General features: G+C 38.6%; 1 protein-coding gene across 6 annotated transcripts in view; it reads right to left on the minus strand.

Moving 5' to 3' along the window:
* Positions 1-20200, minus strand: part of afg2a (AFG2 AAA ATPase homolog A) — a 423169-nt gene that overhangs the window by 392743 nt on the left and 10226 nt on the right. For all 6 annotated transcript variants that reach the window (XM_059644453.1, XM_048543094.1, XM_048543085.1 and 3 more), the window contains exons 3-8: positions 16786-16943; positions 16130-16188; positions 12663-13343; positions 9993-10122; positions 8144-8200; positions 4910-5033 (exon numbers count right to left, since the gene is read on the minus strand). In XM_059644453.1, coding sequence (XP_059500436.1) covers positions 4910-5033; positions 8144-8200; positions 9993-10122; positions 12663-13343; positions 16130-16188; positions 16786-16943 — 1209 coding nt within the window. The remainder of the gene's footprint in view (positions 1-4909; positions 5034-8143; positions 8201-9992; positions 10123-12662; positions 13344-16129; positions 16189-16785; positions 16944-20200) is intronic.

Below are 20200 nucleotides of genomic sequence, written 5' to 3' on the forward strand. Positions count from 1 at the left end.
CCAAATTTCCTCTCATTCTCTCTGCTCCTAGGAAAATAGTTCCCTTTCCAATTCCCTTATAAAAGCCTCAATGAAATCCGCCCCCACTATACTTCTGGGAAGACTGTTGGCACAACTAAGAGTGCCCCTCCCTCCGCTCAAAAATTTAGGTTTGAATCCAACTCCAAGACCTTCCAAAGCCGAGTATTCAGAACTCAGCCAAGATGATCCTCAACTCAGTTTAAGAATCAACCTGCAACCCCTTTCAACATGCATCAATGGCATGCAATAAGGGCAGAAGAGATTCCTGGCCAGCCATTTGGTGGTAAGAATATTGCAGTCACTGGCATAAATATTCATAGCCTTCAGACTACAGCATGTAAACACAGTCATGTTGCCACAGAACCCTAGACTCTGAGCGCACTGTAATTTACCAGCACCACACACTCAGGCAGTATATTCCAAAATCTAACCACACACTGCATATTATATAATGTTATTGGCTGACTCTTTTGCCACACTTATCAATGTCTTCTAGTTCTTGATCCTTTCACCAAGGGAATTATTTTTTTCTACTTTGTCTAGACCTCATGATTCTGAGCATCTTTATCAAATCCCTTCTCATCCTTCTCTTAGCTAAATGGGAAAAGGCTCAGTTTCTCCAATCAATCCACAGAACCCAAGTCTTTCCAAGCCACTTTAAAACTGGATTACTTTATTTGCATCCTAAAAGTGAAACAGAATCATCCTACATCTGTAATCGTACTTTATCCTTACTCATGTTCTACTTGCCTCGGTCGAGAGGATGAAAACTTCTACATAAATATATGTTTAACCAAGCACCACTAGGTAGAAAAGCAGGAAATATAAATAAGGATTAAATGATGCACTGAGAGCAAAACAGAACATGAAATACAGACAGAACTAACACAGAGAGATAAAAGAAGCAGAGAGAAAATTTGTAAATTTCCAATGCTAATTTTCTTAGAAGGAACGAGACATCACAATTTTAAAATTCATGTCTATGACCAGAGAATTGTTCAGTCATAACAACACCTAACAAACTATTAAAAGCACACTTACGGCCGAATGCACCAGACCTAACCGTTAGTCATCTTTATTCCAAAATCATTTAATGGACAATTGCACAGCATGTCCATGCCATTGTCATCAATTGAATGTTAAGTCTATTGATAAGGAGGATCATAGCATTCCTTATGGAGAAGCTGGGTACCTTGGACAACAACTAATGGATTTTCATGTTTAATTTTACAACGCAGACACCAGGATTTAGTGTCTCATTTATATCATAAAAACTACAAATATTGATAGACTCATGCCAATTCTTTCAAAATAAATTCTCAATTTAAGAGTATAATTCTCAAAATAAAAAACATTTACTAAACATCCAACAAAATGAAGTGCCAGACTTTTTCACACAAAAGCCAAAATGTTTAAAATCAAATGGTCTTTCTTTTTTTGATACTAGAGTCATAAGTTGAGATCCCCTAAATATACTGGGCAATTTCCCAATATCTCATGCCAAAGTCCAAGAAAAGATCATTTGGCACATCATCCATGCCAAAAAGTTCCACTGACTGAAACTTATTAGACAGAGCTTTTTTTTAACGGAGTGTATTGGAGAAAGAGAATGAAAAGAGAGAGGGAGGTAACAGTGTTAAAAGGCATTCTCACCAAACACAGATGAAGCTGAATTAAAACTGTATAATGAAGGGTAATTGAAAGCACATGCAATTTCTCATTTTGAGAGTTTTACACTCAACACTCACTCAGTGGTTCAGTGGTTAGCACCACTGCCTCACAGTGCCAAGGACCCAGGTTCGATTCCACCCTCGGGCAACTGTCTGTGTCGAGTTTGCACATTTTCCCCGTGCCTGCATGAGTTTGCTTCAGTTTCTTCCCATAGCCCAAAGATGCGCAGACTAGGTGGATTAGCCATGCTAAATTGCCCGTAGTGTCCAGTGATGTTTGGGTTAGACACGGGGAAAATGCAGGAGTTGGGGAATGAATCAGGGCAGGACGCTCTGGAGGGGCGGTGCGGATTTGTTGGGCCAAGTGGCTCGTTTCCACACTGTACCAATTCTATGATTCTACGATAGAATGCAATTACCATTTAGAGAAGAGCTGCCCTGCATCGCCTGGACTTGCTGCTATCTGTGGAGGCATTTTTTTCTTGCTCCAACTTTATTACCATAGTACCTGTGCAAGGAGTTTTGGCACTGCCATTTTTAACTGCAATTTAAATCTGAACAAACGTACAACATTTGTGTCACTTACACCAAGAGGGGGAAGACAGAAGGGATGCCAAGTAGGTGGTGCAACTGAAGTCAGCTTGTAGCCAACATTACCCGAGAACCTAATATATACTCAGAGGTACACTTAATCTGGACCTTTCTGAGGAATGGAGAATCCACAGAATATACATGGCAAGAGAGAGGCTATGAAAAAGTTGAACGCAATTTAGGGCATGAACCACCCCAAAGACCAAACTCTCCTACAGGGATAATACCAACAATGGTTGTCAAGATGACGACAGTATTTAGCATTCATACTCAGGCAAATTCTGACAGGCTACAGGGGAACATCTGCAAAGGTCAACTAATTCTCAACACAAAGACAAATGAATCAGGAGCAAATACAGCTTGTTTGGGTATCATTGTTTCCATAACCAACTAACAACAGTATAAGTGGACAGTAGACTTTGTCTGAATGCAGCGCACCACTGATAACCCCTAACATGTCCATAAATGACTGGTGGGCACAACAGCCTTACACTGAAACCTTAACATGCAGATCATGTGAGCAGTGTGCAATAATGTCAGTTTCCCTGGCAAGATTCTATATTTTAAAGGCATTACGGTGTGGTCTCAACATTTTATGCCGTAAAACAATTCAAGAACACTTCTTAGAGATACCTCAATATCTGGCTCTTAAGGCATCAAACAACCACTGAAAACAGAGTGACACACATATAGTCAAAATCATTGTGGAATACTTGGCTGAAATTTGAAGAATGGTTCAGATCCCTTGAAATCTCAAAGCAAATGCTGCATATAGCCTAGCTAAATCTTCAAGATCATAGTAACCTGTTGCATTGCATTCTGAAATTTCAGAATGCAATGACACACATTGACATAGCACCTGGTTGAGGAGGATGACAACAAAATGCAATAAGGAAGGAATCAAGCTGGGGGGGGGGGGGGGAGGCTTTTTTTTTAAGTAGTTACAGCTGTTATATATCAGCTGCTAGGAGCGTAAACTAGTTAGCACAATCTTAATCACCCTGTCCACCACAACTATTCAATACCATACCTACAACATTGAGTACTTCAGTGCTCTTTAGTGAGCAGTCCACGGCTCTGAATCTTAGCCCATCACTTATTTAAGCTCATACTTGTAAATGAGCATCATGACTAGTGGAAATAAGTGCTTTCAAGGATCATAATGAGTGATGTTGAATGTTGTAAACTACTAAACAGATGAGGGCACAATTTCTGTTCCTTATCAAGAGAACAAAGTAAAGGAAGTTTTTATATTGAGATTTTTATGACTGCAGAGGTCTAAAGTATTTCTAGGTCAAATAGATAATTTTATTTTGTAGTGTGATCACTGTTGCAATGTAGGAGACACGGCAATCCCAGCAAATTAGCTGGAGGCTAAGAAATTACTTAAGCCAATTAGTTTTTACCATACACCATTATTGAATTCACATATCATAAGATTCTAAGAAATCATATCATTCAACAATGCTTAAGGAGAATGAGTAGAATGAAACCTGGACTTATAATAATAGTTAATCAATGACAAATCTTTCACCATTCGGTGTGATACAGTGGCACAGTGGTTAGCACTGTTGCCTCACAGCACCAGGGATCCGGGTTTGATTCCAGCCTCGGGCGACTGTCTGTGTGGCAGTTGCACATTCTCCCCGTGTCTCCATGGGTTTCCTCCGAGTGCTCCAGTTTCCTCCCACAGTCCCAAGATGCGCAGGTTAGGTTAATCGATCATGTTACATTGCCCGTTGTGTTCAGGAAGGTGTAGATTAGGTGGGTTATAGGGGGATGGGTCTGGGTGGGATGCTCTAAGGTTCGGTGTGGACTTGTTGGGCCGAAGGGTCTGTTTCCACACTGTAGGGATTCTATGATTCTATTCCCTCTACCATGGATGCAGCAGTTCAGAAATACACCAATTTTGTGGAAATCGTGATGGTTCTTTTTTCCTCTTTCCTATTAATAAAGGCTATTTCAGAACAGTTACTTTAACTAAAAAAGGACATCTTCCTGTGAACCCACCGCCATGAGTGTACAGTGGCAGAAAAATGCACTAAAGTAACAGTGCACAAGCCTAATTTGTCACTGCTCAAGAAACCTTATCCTCAGTTACAACAACTATAGAGAAATAACACAGAAGATCACAGTTTTCTAATGTGGGCTTCAGAGGAACAAAGAGTTGTGATCAAGATGTTCTGTCAAACATCCAAGTCTCTGCCCTAGAATTTTAGCTGATCAGCTTCTGCCACTCCACTAGCTAAGATACCTGGCTGAGGTACCCGATAAGGAAAATGTAAACATGAATTTCTAAAGAAATAAATGAGAAATATACCTGTAAAAAAGATCGAAATTCAGCACGGTGACTAAACAGATACCCTTTTAGGATAAAACTTGATGTAAAAAACATAAAAGCTAATAACAAAACAGATTCAAAAAACAAATGAGCCATCGATGAGAGGTACATTCTCACCCAAGAATGGAATAAATGTGTGGTCAGTCTAACAAAGAAAACAGACAGACAGTCAAAACAGCAAGGCAATCCCTCACAAATTGCAAGGTCATAGGCCAATCAACTACAATACTCTTGACAAAATATCTGCAAACAAGCACACCAGTTTTAGCTCTCACTACTTACTCACCGAGCCAATACCATCCAATAATGTGAGCAATGATGCTACCACTCGCTTTTCAACTTCGTGATGAGCTCCTTCCCGCTTTGGGCATATAGCATCAAGCTCATCTATGAATATTATTGAGGGTTGACTGGAAAAAGAGATACGGCATTCAATACAAGTCACAGTTCAAGGATAATTTTCCAAATATATTAAGAATGACATATAGAATCTGATGAAAACAAATCTTTCCCATGTTCAAAGTCCTAACATATTCCTGTACAAGCTAGGAAATATGAGATTATACCATTCTTGTATGAATATGGATCACTAAATTTATGCTTCTAATTTAATTGAAAATTTGATTTTGTCCACAAGATGGGGTACCATTGGTTAAGCCAGTATTTATCGTCCACCCTTGACTGTCCTGGAATAAAGTGGCTTGTGAGGCTATTTCAGAGGGTAGTTAAGAATCAGCCATTTTGGTATACGTCTGGAGTCAGATGCAGGCCAGATCAAGATGGTAGGTTTCCTTCCCTAAAATACATTAGTGAAGTATATGGATTTCTAAGACAAATAGTATGGTTATGTAGTTACTATTTAATTCCAGAGTTTTGCTGAATTCAAATTTCACTATATGCTATGGCGGGATTTGAACCTATGTACCCAGAGCATTAGATTCTGGATTACTAATCCGGTATCACCGTTACACAGCCAACCCCATGTGCTTCTGACTCAAACTAGAGATTTAAACAAGGTGGATCTTTCAGGCTAATATGTATCAGACTGCCTCAATGACCAAAGAGAGAATCAATGACAATAATAACATGAGAGTCAGATCTGAAGACAAAAGCAGAAATTTAAGAAAGAAAATTTGTTTTAATTCATTTGTGGGGTGTGGCCATTTCTTGCTTGCCAGCATTTTATGTCCTAGTGGCCCTTCAGAGCATGATGGTTAGCTACCTTCTTGAAATGCTGCAGTCTACTTGCCAAGGGTTGACCCACAATGCCATTAGGGACGGAATTCCAGGTTTTTGACCCAGTAACAGTGAAGGAACAGCAATATATTTCCAAGTCAGGATGGTGAGCGGCTTGGATGGGAACTTGAAGGTAGTGGTGTTCCCATATATGTGCTGCCCTTGTCCTTCTGGATGGAAGTACTTATGGGTTTAGAAGATGCTGTCTGAGGACTTTGGTGAATTTCTGCAGTGCATCTTGTGTATAATACACATTGCTGCTCCTGAACGCTGGTGGTAGAGGGAGTGGATGCTTGTGGATGTGGTGCCAATCAAGTGGGTTGCTTTGACGTGAATGGTGACAAGCTTCTTGAGAGTTGTTGGTTCAACAGTGACGTTCCTGCCACAGAGGAAGCAGATTGGTGGGAAATACGTTAGCTAATTCTACTACGTTATACATTTTCAAATTGACTTCCGGCCAGTTTCCAATTGTTTTCTGTTTGACAAAAACATTTAGGTTTAATGCTTTTAGTTAATTTTCCACTATTTTCATAGCTTTCGGTGGTCATCTCATTTTAAGAATTTTATAGGTCAGTGCCTCAGAGCTTTATATGTTAGTTGCTTTTTTTTCAAAGAAATGATCATTATTTTTAAATGAAAAAGTTGAGTGCTAAGGGTTTTACTGATCAAAGTCTCAACAACAGATTCAACATGAATGGCAGACCAGCTGGGACCAACTAGTCCCATGCATTTCCTGTTCAGTGTGGGGACTCCAGCATGTTTCAGGAGTCCTAGATAACTGTGCATGTAGGAAATGTTCCCAGGTGCTCAAGATCAAGTTCTGAATTTCAGGTTACACTGCAATGTTCGAGATCATTGAGCAAATAGTAACCTGGAGAGTGAAGGTGAAACCAGAAGTTTGAAGTCATCAAAGGCAAAATCAAAAAGCATTAACTAAACAGATAACTAATTTACAAATTAGGCATATTCCCTTAAAGAAAAAAGGGAATGGTATCCCAAGATAACGAAACTTGGGAGGAAACAAAAATAAAAGTTAAAATACAAAACAGGCTTATTATAAATTATCAGGCAAGAATCAATTAACAAGGTTGAGTATTAAACACATAGGGAGAACTCAAGAAAAGTTAATATCTGAAAGATTATTAAAAATCATTAATTTGAATGCTTGGACATATCACAAATATATCCAGTGTAGCTAACGAGGAAAATCTTCATTTTGAGGCAAAAGACATTGAAACAAAAATTAGAAATTTGCATTCATCTTCACAAAGGAAACAGGTGATGTGAAGTGCTCGATTTATTACGAACTGCCAGACAAATAGGACAACTAAGGATGGGTAACAAAACTAACCAGCCAGCAATGACCACATCCTGGGAGGGAATAAAAACAACTTCTAAATAAGTCCTAAGGAGTTGGATACAAACCAGGTGTTTGGTTAAGGTGGTTGCCACAAGCAATGCAATTTTTTTGCATTTGGACCACAAACAGCGTTAGTCGAATGGATACCTAATTACACAAGGGCACATTTCCAGCCATCCAGGAAATTTACACATCCCTTGGTGTAATGATGGGTCAACACGAAAGGACAATGGAGTTTCCAAACTACCTGCTGCAATATTACATACTAGACAAAAGGGAAGACAAAATGTCAATTAATGGTTGATACAATTGAATGGCCAGCTGCAATTTCCCATACCAGCACCAAAGAAAGAATGATAATATTGTACAAAGTATTTGTTAAGCCACAATTCAAGTACTGATTGAAAATTTGAGCATCCCAATAAAACCACGGAACGCAAACAATGATCCACCCGAACAATCAGAGGATTAGGAAACTTACAGTTACAAGGAAAGACTGGAATTATTGTCACTGGGGCACAAAAGGCTAAAATAATATCTTCTAGAAATTTTAAAAATTCGTCAAGATTTTTGTACTGTGAAAAAAACTGATTCCTCTCTGGGTTCAGTGATGACGAGTTATCAAGTTAATATTGTTTCTAAGAGTCAGGAGAGGCTAATGAGAAATGTTGCTACATGAAGTTTTATTGGACCATGCAATGCTCTACCACCAACTTATTGAGACGTTATTATTTTATCTTCTAAGAAAGAAAAATAAGTATTTGAAGAAGAAATCACGCAGCTATTGGAAATAGGTAGAGCAAAAGGATTAGCTTTGGATTGCTGTAACAAAGAAATGGTACAACCAAAATGAGTTGGATGGGTTTTTTGTGTCCTACTAATTCTTCATGCTAATAACAGTATTTTGCATTTCTTCACAGTTACCGTTGCCTTGCTTCTGCAAAGATGTGTCTCAGTCTTGCTTCACTTTCTCCAAAGTACCTGAAACAAAGAAGGCCAATACTTCAGGAACAGAGACAAAAGCAGCACTGAACACTTAAAATTTAGTATTGAAGAGAAAGATGAATAATCAGAAACATGGAAACACTAATTTTATTAGCATTTCAACTCTGTCATCAGCATCGTTATCTGCAAAATAGATTCTAAGAAATATCAACGTACTATCGTTTAAAATTCACAAAGGCATTTTGAAAAACAATGATATTATGCAAATTAATGCTCACGAGAACTGATAATTGCCAAAGGGAAACTTTCCCCCACATTTTTTCACCCAGCATCAGGTATCAACACTCCCAGATGTGGCTGCCTAAAGTTCTCTCCAATCTGTCTCAAAACAAGTCACTGTTCCAGTATTGAAAAATAATCAGCAAGTGCACAAGCATCCATTTTTTCCATAAGTTGGCAGTTACAGAACTTTTTTTCCACCCAAAATATATTTCTGATCAGCCTCTGCAATGACTGCCTTCCCATTCCAGGTGATTTTAATCTCCCTCAATTCATCCTGTTCTTAGTCATGTAAAAGTACCAAGTTCCTATTCTTCCTGGATCTCACGTAAAGGTCTCAACTGCTTGTGGCCATGACTTTACCCTTGCATCTCACATGGCCTTAATCTCCCCATCTTATCAATTACTGATTAGGCCTTCCCTAATCACATCTTTGCAACATTCTCCATCCATATGCCAATTCCCTGCTCAAATCTTACTTCCTTTTGTACCCACCCCTAGAAAACAAATTTTCTCCAAACTTCACTGAGAATGTCTTCCCAAATTCCTAATTATTAAGCCTGTAGCTGTCTATTTAGCACAATTTCTCCACCATCCCTCATCTCCACCTTTGGTGTGCATTAAAACCATCACTATCTCTCTTCATACAGGCCATTCCCATGGTCATCATTTCTGGATTTTTTAAGTTCAAGGCACAGGAACTTGAATGGCTAAACCATTATATATCTAGCTGGGTCACAAAGCAAGAGCGGGTCCAGCTCTCACCTGTAAAAACTGTTCACCATTCCAAATTATCCAGTAATGCAACGGTAACCCCAGCATTTTTGTCTCCTGCAAGTTAGACATGAACTTTTGATTAGACAGCATAATTCTGCTTCCATAACTGCCTATATCGCCTACACTATTTCAGGTCTTCTGCTGCTGAAATATTTATTCATGCCTTTGTTGCCTGGGATTATTCTGATGTCACCCTGGCTGGTCTCTCACATCTATCATTCTTAAACACGAGGACAATCAAAACTCTGCTACTGGTCTTCCAACTCTCACCAAATGCCACTAACACATCATCCTTTCTCTCACTGACCTACACGGGCTCCAGGTTAAAACAATGATTTTCAAAATCCTCATCCTTTTCTCCAAGTCCTTACGTAGTCTAGCATCTCCCTATTGTGGCAATCGCATCTAGCTCTATGCCCTCCAAGATACCTGCACTCTAATTCTGCCCTCTTGAACATACCTAATTTCAAACACTTCACCATGGGGGAACAGGCCTTCAAGTGTCTGGAACTCTTTCTTTGCACCTCCCCAACTCACTTGCCTCCATAAACACTCATGCAAACTTACCTTTTTGACCAATTTTTTTTAACATCTTTCCAGATATTTTTTGATGTGCCTTGGTGGTATGTTTTGTTTTAAAATGTCTCCAAGAAATGCACTGGGACATTTTGTTACATTGAAGGTATTGTATAAATATTTCACTGGCTATACATTCAGTAAAATTGTTTCAGCTGTGGATTCCACTTGCATCATGACATATCATTTGACTTACTTGCTCATAATTTCGGGTCCATTGATGATGGAAACATGAGCTCCAACTTCATTAGCTACAGCTCTGGCAATTAAAGTCTTCCCAGTACCTGGAGGTCCAAACAGCAAAATTCCTCGTGGGGGCACAATTCCTAAACCACAACAAAAACAAAATGCACAGAAAAGATAACGGCAGCACTTTTACATCCACTAAAGCCTTGACAAGATGAAACTTGTTTCGTTTCTCAGCGCTTCAATTTTTTTTTAAATTCAGGAAAAAAATTATTTACTCAATAATCAGTATGTGAAATTCACTACCACTTTAAATGGTTACAGTGAATAAAATAGATACACTTAAAGGAGAGCCTAGAAAAGTAGTTAAGTAGATAGAAATAGGAGGATATGTCCATAGCATCAGGTGAAGTGCGAACTAGTGGAAAATAAACATTGCAACCGATCCACAGCTACAAAGTACTGGAAACTTCTACGTACTTATCTGAAATCCAGTGAGTATATCATGCAGCAAGGTCAAGAAAATGGTTAGATCTTTATTATAATCTAAATACTATATACCACTCAATAAATTAGTGCCTGAAAGTGACAATTCCTCATTTCTTCCTTTTCTGAACATACTGATGTTGAAACATTAATTTCCAATTGCTAACAATTATTTGTGACCACTTCACCTATATGAGCCCATATAGTGGATGTCAAGTTCATCAGTTGTACAAGTTTTACAGCAGAAGTCAATCTTGCCTTTCTTTAGAGCCAAACATCTATATTTTCCAACAAAATTCAGCAAATAGCAATCAGGAACTAGAAGGCTAGCTAATTTTGATTTTGCCCTTTGCTAGGTTCATTAAGCTAACTGAACCTTCCTGACTTGTACAGTTGAGTTCCATACTCAGTAGTACTTTCATCCAGAGTTTTGTTTTCCTTAAAGCTTTTCTTTGAAAATAATTTTTACTTTCTTTTTAGAGAGACCTACCACAAAACCATGTGTTTTATCAAGACAATAAGTACGGTGTCCTTCTCCTACATTTTGGTCAATGTTACTCAAATTTAATCACTACAAAGCATGTGTTAGCCCCAGTCGGCTTTTACTCCCCCCTTGAGATGTATTCAGCCTCTGTTAAACATATTTCAGTCCATTAACCAGAGTTTGGTTGTGGATATTAGAAAAGTTATAGTGAGAATTGTAATCGTCAGCAAACCAGGAGGATCTATTTAACCATAAAAACTACTTTAGTGTTACAAAACAAAACCAAAGCTAATTACAGGGTTTAGTCAGAGTACGTAAGTAGGATAGATCTGATGCATGCTGAGGAAAGTTCTGTAGTCAAAACAAAACACTAGAATTAATTTTGGAAATGTAACTGAAAAACAGAAACACCAGCATAGTCCCACTAAGACAAATGACCTGTTTCAGTGTTGTAAGGATTGCATAATAAAATCAAAATCTGAGCTTATCGAAATAATTACTTACCGTTTAATTCTACTAATGATAACTGACTGGAAGACAAAGTTTGTAATATAATAGAAAGACGATGGGAAGATTTACTTCTGTTTTAATCATTAACAAATGCATTGATCCAAGATTTTAAAAAAATAAACTCATAAAAAGTCATTCAAACAGGAGCATAAGAAATAGGAAGAATAAGTTATTTGGTCCCTAGAGCCTGCTCCACCATTTGACACCATAATGGGTTACATTCCAAAAAATGTTAAATTCAAAATGATTAAAGTAACATTGAGTACTGAATGATCCAGCAGTTCCAAAACAAAAATTCCTGACAGGTCTAGCTTTTGTTCAGCTTTGATATTCTTAAAAAAGTTCTCATAAAAAAAAAGTTGGTGTATTAGTATACCTGCACGCCAATTAACCCCACCACTCTCCAGATGAGTCCAAATACGATGTTCAATAATCATTGGTCTAACATGCAACTCATGAAACGATATCAGGCTGCAGGTGGTTGGGGCCAGGTGGAACTGCAACCTACTCAGCTTCTCGATGAATGACAGCACTGATTACCGAACAATAAAGAAGATTAAAGTTGTGTTTTCACCCCATTGTACATTCTCCATTTTGAAGAGATGCAGAGTGGCCATAGACTAAACAGTAATGGGGAATCATCACAGCTCCAATTCTGTCCTTGTCTAATGACCATACATTCGTTTTTCCTACTGAGTGACAAGCAGACAGAGACAGGTCTCTTCCCAGTGTGCCAGCTGATCTGAATAAATGAAGTACTAGTCAGAAATTAAAGGTAGGATCTTGGTGTCCACCTGGTTAAATCAAAATCACATGCACCTTTACCTGGTAAAGGATTGAAGGTTAAGAATGATACATCAATATTCAAGTCAATGCCCTAAATTAATCTAGTTCACTATTGTGTTTTTTTTAAATAAAAAGGATTAGTATTGCTCAGTTCAATGTTTTGTGAATAATTAGATTTAAACTAACAGTAAGGCCATCACTTTCCAGAAATTTTCTGCAGAAACTTTAAATAAATCATTCAAATTAACTTTTAAGAAAGATGAATTCATTTAAATCAAACACCAGTTACAGATAGTTTTCAGCAGAATCACATTACGGGTGATTCTGATGCCAGAAAAGAAAGAATTCAAAAAAGTACCCATTTATCAAATCAAGCCAACAGCAAAACTTTATCCATGTTTTAAGATATCATACCATAGGATTTGAACAGTTGTGGCTGTTTCAAAGGTAATTCAATAATTTCTCGAATAATCTTCAGTTGATTGTCCAGTCCTCCGATCATATCATAAGTGATTTGGGATTTGGATTCTTGCGTCCTCTCCTGGTCACGGTCTTGTTCCTGCATGAACTTGACTTGAGTGAGCAAAGAAATGTGATAAAATGTATCTCTGCTACTTCTCAGGCAATTGTCAGGCATCAAGATTGACTCCCCCACTGGGGGGTCACACTGGTCTTCACTTTCCTGAGCAGGTTCAGATTTTTCAATATTTTCATTGTTGCTTGCTGAACAGCACATTGTATCATTGAGAGATTCAGGCATTTTCTCATTGTCCACTGTACTGTTGTAGGTTACAATGGATACACTTTGAGAATCCATTGGAGGAGTAAGCGGCTCCAGGGTGACATTGATACTCTGGACAGAAGTATCATCTATGGTCAAACTACTGAAATCTGTGGGCAAATCAATTGCAGTTTTCTCATGTACTGATTTGTCAAGCAAAGATTCAGCATTCAGTTGTGAATCATTGAGTGAGGCATTTGATGACATCTCCAACACTGCACCATCAACTCCTTTTATCTTCGTCAGTGGTAAATGAAACGTTCGACCATAAAATAAAAGATTCAGGAAGTTGCCAGGTAATATTATCTTCCCATCTATGCAAGATACAAGTAAAAAAAACTCATAAAATTGGGAATAAATATCCAAACTATCCTACCTACTTGCAGAAACCTGTGCACGTATGTGAAAATGGTGTTTTGTATCCTATGATTTATTCAGTGTATAAAATGAAATCAAATTAGGAGAAACTGTTTGAAGGTACATCCACATTTGATACGTGGGAGGCTTTTAAGGAGAGGTTGATTAGCGTGCAGGAGAGACATGTTCCTGTGAAAATGAGGAATAGAAATGGCAAGATTAAGGAACCATGGATGACAGGTGAAATTGTGAGACTAGCCAAGAGGAAAAAGGAAGCATACATGAGGTCTAGGCGACTGAAGACAGACGAAGCTTTGCAAGGATATCGGGAATGTAGAGCGAATCTGAAACGAGGGATTAAGAGGGCTAAGAGAGGACATGAGATATTGCTGGCAAACATGGTTAAGGAAAATCCCAAAGCCTTTTATTCATATATAAAGAGCAAGAGAGTAACTAGAGAAAGGATTGGCCCACTTAAGGACAAAGAAGGAAAGTTATGCGCTGATACAGAGAAAATGGGTGACATTCTTAACGAATACTTTGCATCGGTATTCATCAAGGAGAGGGACATGACGGATGTTGAAGATAGATGTTTGCTTACTCTGGGTCAAGTTGACATAAGGAAGGAGGAAGTGTTGGGTGTCCTAAAAGACATTAAGGTGGACAAGTCCCCAAGTCCGGATGGGATCTATCACTGGTTGCTGAGAAAAGCGAGCGAGGGAATAGCCGGGGCCTTAACAGATATCTTTGCAGCATCCTTAGACACGGGTGAGGTACTGGAGGACTGGAGGCTTGCTAATGTTGTCCCCTTGTTTAAGAAGGGCAGCAAGGATAATCCAGGTAATTATCGACCGGTGAGCCTGACGTCAGTGGTAGGGAAGCTACTGGAGATGATACTGAGGGATAGGATCTACTCCCATTTGGAAGAAAATGGGCTTATCAGTGATAGGCAACATGGTTTTCTGCAGGGAAGGTCATGTCTTACCAACTTAATAGAATTCTTTGAGGACGTTACAAAGTTGATTGATGAGGGAAAGGCTGTAGATGTCATATACGTGGACTTCAGTAAGGAGTTTGATAAGGTTCCCCATGGCAGACTGATTGAGAAAGTAAAGTCACATGGGGTCCAGGGTGTGCTAGCTAGATGGATTAAAAAACTGGCTAGGCAACAGGAGACAGAGAGTAGTAGTAGAAGGGAGTTTCTCAAATTGGAGACCTGTGACCAGTGGTGTTCCACGGGGATCTGTGCTGGGACCACTGTTGTTTGTGATATATGTAAATGATTTGGAGGAAGATGTAGGTGGTCTGATCAGCAAGTTTGCTGATGACACTAAGATTGGTGGAGTAGCTGATAGTGAAGGGGACTGTCAGAGATTACAGTAGAATATAGATAGACTGGAGAGTTGGGCAGATATATGGCAGATGGAGTTCAATCCGGGCAAATGCGAGTTGATGCATTTTGGAAGATCAAATTCAAGGGCGAACTATACTGTAAATGGAAAAGTCCTAGGGAAAATTGATGAACAGAGAGATCTGGGTGTTCAGGTCCATTGTTCCCTGAAGGTGACAACACAGGTCAATAGGGTGGTCAAGAAGGTATATGGCATGTTTTCCTTCATTGGGCGGGGATTGAGTACAAGAGTTGGCAGGTCATGTTGCAGTTGTACAGGACTTTGGTTCGACAACATTTGGAGTACTGTGTACAGTTCTGGTCGCCACATTACCAAAAGGATTTGGATGCTTTGGAGAGGGTGCAGAGGAGGTTCACCAGGATGTTGCCTGGTTATGGAGGGTGCTAGCTATGAAGAGAGGTTGAATAGATTAGGATTATTTTCATTAGAAAGACGGAGATTGAGGGGGGACCTGATCGAGGTCTACAAAATCATGAGGGGTATAGACAGGGTAGATAGCAAGAAGCTTTTTCCCCAGAGTGGGGGACTCAATTACTAGGGGTCATGAGTTCAAGGTGAGAGGAGGCAAGTTTAAGGGAGATATGTGTGGAAAGTTCTTTACACAGAGAGTGGTGGGTGCCTAGAGCACGTTGCCACCAGAGGTGGTAGACGCAGACACGTTAGCGTCTTTTAAGATGTATTTGGGCAGGTACATGGATGGGCAGGGAGCAAATGGACACAGACCGTTAGAAAATAGATGACAGATTAGACAGAGGATCTTGATCGGCACAGGCTTGGAGGGCCGAAGGGCCTGTTCCTGTGCTGTAATTTTCTTTGTTCTTTGTTCAAAATGCTGGCATGGCATTAAGCAGCCTTTGTTAGATATCTGGTCTAGTGTCATGACTCTATTGTGAAACACACTATTCTTTTTGATAGATTTTATAGGGTCTCAACGAAAACTCACCACTACGTAATAGTAACACAAGGTATTAAATCCAAGAAAATTTTAAAACACTCTGCTGAGTGAAACAAAGTACCTGACTGGTGAGGAAGAAGTCAGATTTAAAGAACATAAAGCTCAAACAATCATATAACTTTCCTGATTTTGTTTACTGCACAGACTTGACATAAGATGAAGACTCATTAATTAATCAGTTCCTAAAAAGGACATGCATCATTAACTTGCTAATAGTTCAGCGTTGCACAGGCCTGAAAATTAGAAAAGTGTCACATTATCTGGCAGAGAGTGATATTCTGAGCTTGGGGATAAACTTTAAGAGTAGCATTCAAAGTTCACTTTACAAAATTTTGCAAGTGCGCAAAGTAGTACCCAGAAATCAAAATTTTCTTACTCATACTCCTCAACAAGTAGTCTGATAATTCTTCCGTCTTGAAGAAATCATCTTGATCTCTGCAATCAAGATAATCAATTTCCAATTAAAATAATTTAAGCTGATATGCTGGAAAATGTATAATCATCTCAAATTAAAATACTACAGAACCGCAAAATACCATTAAAAATCAAGTTAAATTACTCAACTATATACGTTTAATCTAGATCTGAAATCCTATTCTTGTTTCTGGCATTCTCAGCTAGTACAGGATGAGATTATTAACTTCAGTTGGAGTGAGTGTTTGGAGTTGATTGTTACAGTTTTAGGGCTCGTGGCTCAAAGGTCCAACTTCAAGTCTCATCTGTCCCGGAGTGGTGCCATAAAATACAAGAATATTCAGAAGTCCCCTGATATTTCTTCAGAGTAGGATACAGTTTGTGGTGTGATATCTTATCAAATAAATTAATTTTGTCATAACACTAAAAAACATTGAGTGACGCCACCAAAAAGCTAAAAGGAGATTCTATCACCTCTTAGTACCAATAATAAAAACAGGTGAAAAAATATATTTGCTTTTAATTCTGATCTTAGGATACAAGCAAGATATGTTAACTTACACCCAAGTACATTTCTACAAGTAGCTGAAAGTGAAAGTGAATCTACAAGATACAAACCTTAAAATCAAATATATTTCTTCTGCCTGTAATATTGGACCAAGCAGTGGCTCAACAGTAACGGTATCATTCATCTTGATCTTTAAATTCTTCTGGGTAATTTCATTTAACCCAATCTTACTCCCAGGAAAACTTGGAATAGGCCATGCTGTGCAAACCTACCGAACAAAAAATTGTTAGCCTGGAACCGAGAAGATCTGTACATTGAAACAATTAACATACTTAGCAATAATAAACACTATTATGTAGGCAAAACTGGGAAAGACAGATCCAGGTCAGATATTAGGAGATAGTTCTTTTCTCATAGAAACGTGGACCTGTGAAATAGGCTGCAAGGTCCCACAGTGAACTCTGATTCACCAAATTCCGTAAAGCAAGGGCTGAACCCATTGCTAATTATGGTAGAGATCATCTGCTATGAGATAAGTACTGTTTAAATATCAATCCAGATTGAAATGTAACAGATTCGAATAGATCCTGACAGGGCTGATGTGGAGACGATGTTTCCACATGTGGGGGAATTTCGAACCAAACATCTCTGTTTAAAAATAAAATGATCCACCATTTAAGACAGAGATGAAGCAATTTGCTTTTTCTCACCCATAAGTCTTTGGAATTCCTTTCTCAAAAGATACTGGAAGCAGATTTTTGAATACTTTTAAGACAGAGGTCAATAGATTCTTGGTAAACAAGGGAAAGAAAGATTACAATCATATCAGCCATGATCTTATGAGCAGACTTAAGGGGCCTATTCCCGCTCTTAATTCATGTTTAGGAGATAACAAGGTGTAGAGCTGGATGAACACAGCAGGCCAAGCAGCAGCAGAGGAGCAGGAAAGCTGACGTTTCAGGCCTAGACCCTTCTTCAGAAAAATTCATGTTTGTATGTCTGAAACCACTCCTTGACAAATTTCATACGCCTAAGTGGTTAGAAGAGAAACGTTTCACTTTTTTAATAAAAGATTCACATGGGTTTTTAATTTCCATTTTTCACCTCTACCAGGAGATTGTATGGCTACTGAGCAAGATGGAGAGTGAAGGAATCGTTCAGGAGAAACAGTCAAAATTGCATGCAAAAGGATAGTTTTGCTAGGAGGTCTTTAATCTGTCCTGTACAAATGTTGTTTGCAGTCAGATTTAGTAATTGGTACTAATACATTTTGGGAAAACATTTTAAATGGAGTACATTTCTACCACTTCAAATTGGTGCCTTCAGTGATGTGACATGCATTTAGAACATAAAATTTGTTGTTATCAGAGGTCAAATATATTAAGAGTGTGCCATGATGCTTTCCTGGGCAGATCACTTTCAGCTGCCTCATTAGTAACTTGGCTTCGATCACAAGGCCCAGAGTAGGGATGTTTTGTTTACAATTCCAAAATATTCAACTAATAATAGAGAAGTTCATAACAACCTTCAGCAAGTCCTGCATAACAAAGAATTGAGCTAAGAATTAGTAGGCAACATCACCACTTAAATGGTGGATAAACAGCAGCTGAACAACAGTAAGCACAGCCAGTTTCTTGACTTTCAAGTGGCACGACCATGACTGACTCCACATTTGTATATAATTTGCTGGAAATAAGATTATGATGGTGGCTGCGTACAAAGGAAAAAACTGGATCGCCTCTTGACCCCTCCAAAATGCTGATTTTATGCAGGTGTGGTGCAATGACTGGGGACTCATTTGTGCTCCCAATAGAATGGAATAAAGGGAGTCTTACTGGGCAGTGGTAGTGTCCGTACTCCTGTGCCAGAAACTTCAGATTAAAGATGCATTTTAAAAAGGAAATGAAGGGTTTTGCAAGGGTCTTCAAAGGCCAGATATCCAGGTTCAAGTCTTACTTGGCTCGGAAGGTGTCACAACTTGTCCAAGCAGGTTGATTAAAAATAAATAAAAATAGGCTCACCACCATAAGATCCTCTATCCCTGAGCCAGAAGTTCTTAGTTTAAATCCTCCCCAGGTTGTGAAGGCCACAGTGGCGTCTGTCTTAACATGTCTAAACAGGTTGATTCCCAAAATACAGAGCACAAAAGTAATGCATTTACAAGAGTTTAAGGACTGATTACAATGCTATTCTTCACCAATTGTCTTTGTGAAACATAATACAGTAGGAGAGTTAAAACTTAGACTACTATTTTATGTTTTGAGTCATGTTTTGACTACCATACTGTGGTCAAGGTCATTAAAACCCAGAGTTAAGCATCTTTCCAGGGAAAACAAGCAATGTCCTAATGAGTAAAAATGTCAACTGTCCATATTATATATGATATCCTTCTGATGTTTGACACAGGTCAACTGAAGATTAGACAGTGAGTCAAGGATCAATCATGCAAACTGCATGCTTGGAAAGAATGTATAAGAAAATGTGCCTCAGAGCTACAGCTACCTAGCTCAGAAACAAAGTCATTAGATCAATTGTTGCTAGTTGGGTTGGAACAGGCTGATCACCTGTTTTGGTCTGATCTTCAGACAAGTCCATGTGAACTGGATCACTTCTGATCATAAACACTGTACAGATAAGCTTGTGGTATTTTACTATTATTGCATTAGTTTACAGTATACCTTGTTTCAATAAAGAACAATTGAGCATTTCTTGTTGTTGAAACTACCTTGGATTACTGGCATCCAGAGCAAGATAAAAATAAAAGCCTGTATGATCCTAGAGGAAGATTGTCACTTCGTGTTTTGTACAGAAAATGGACTTCTTTGAATGGATTTGTCCTGAAATTTTAATTGTTTCTATCAGCTCTAGTTTTTGAAGACAGAAAAGAAAGTTATCTGTTTGCAATTGTTGGCCGCTAACTGAGAACTCTCTTGTGTGCCTAAAAAACAGGGAGAGAGTGAAACTGTGGTTATTGAATGAGGTGGTGCATGTTTGCAAAACATACTTCTCTACATATAGACTTATTAAAATGTTAAAGATGGATTCCAGTGCTATTATTTGCCACGCGTGCTTCTGGAGTGTATAAAAAAGTCTCCGCAAGTCTCAGACCAGGAAAGCAATACAATGCTCACCATTCGTCGGTATTGGATACAATCACATCTCAAAAAAAAGTACCATTTAGAGACTGAACAGTTCGTTTCATCACCAACCTACCATCATATTCAATATCCATCTTTTTTATTATAAAAATAAAGCACTGGGAAAACTCAGGGTGTGACAGGACTTGTGGAGAGAAACAAAGTTAATATTCTGAGTCCAATATGACTCTTCTCAGAAATTCCAATGAAGTCACATTGGACTCAAAACATAAACTCTTCGTCCCTGCAGAGCTGCCACCATAACTGAGTTTCTACAGAATTTTCTGAATTTATTTCAAATTTCCACTAGTAGCAGTACTTTGCTTTTCTAGTTACACTTTATCACTCACATAACGTGCCTGCAACACATTTTAGTGACAGAATATAT

This window comes from Stegostoma tigrinum, chromosome 1, assembly GCF_030684315.1.
Source record: "Stegostoma tigrinum isolate sSteTig4 chromosome 1, sSteTig4.hap1, whole genome shotgun sequence".
Classification (NCBI taxonomy): Eukaryota; Metazoa; Chordata; class Chondrichthyes; order Orectolobiformes; family Stegostomatidae; genus Stegostoma; species Stegostoma tigrinum.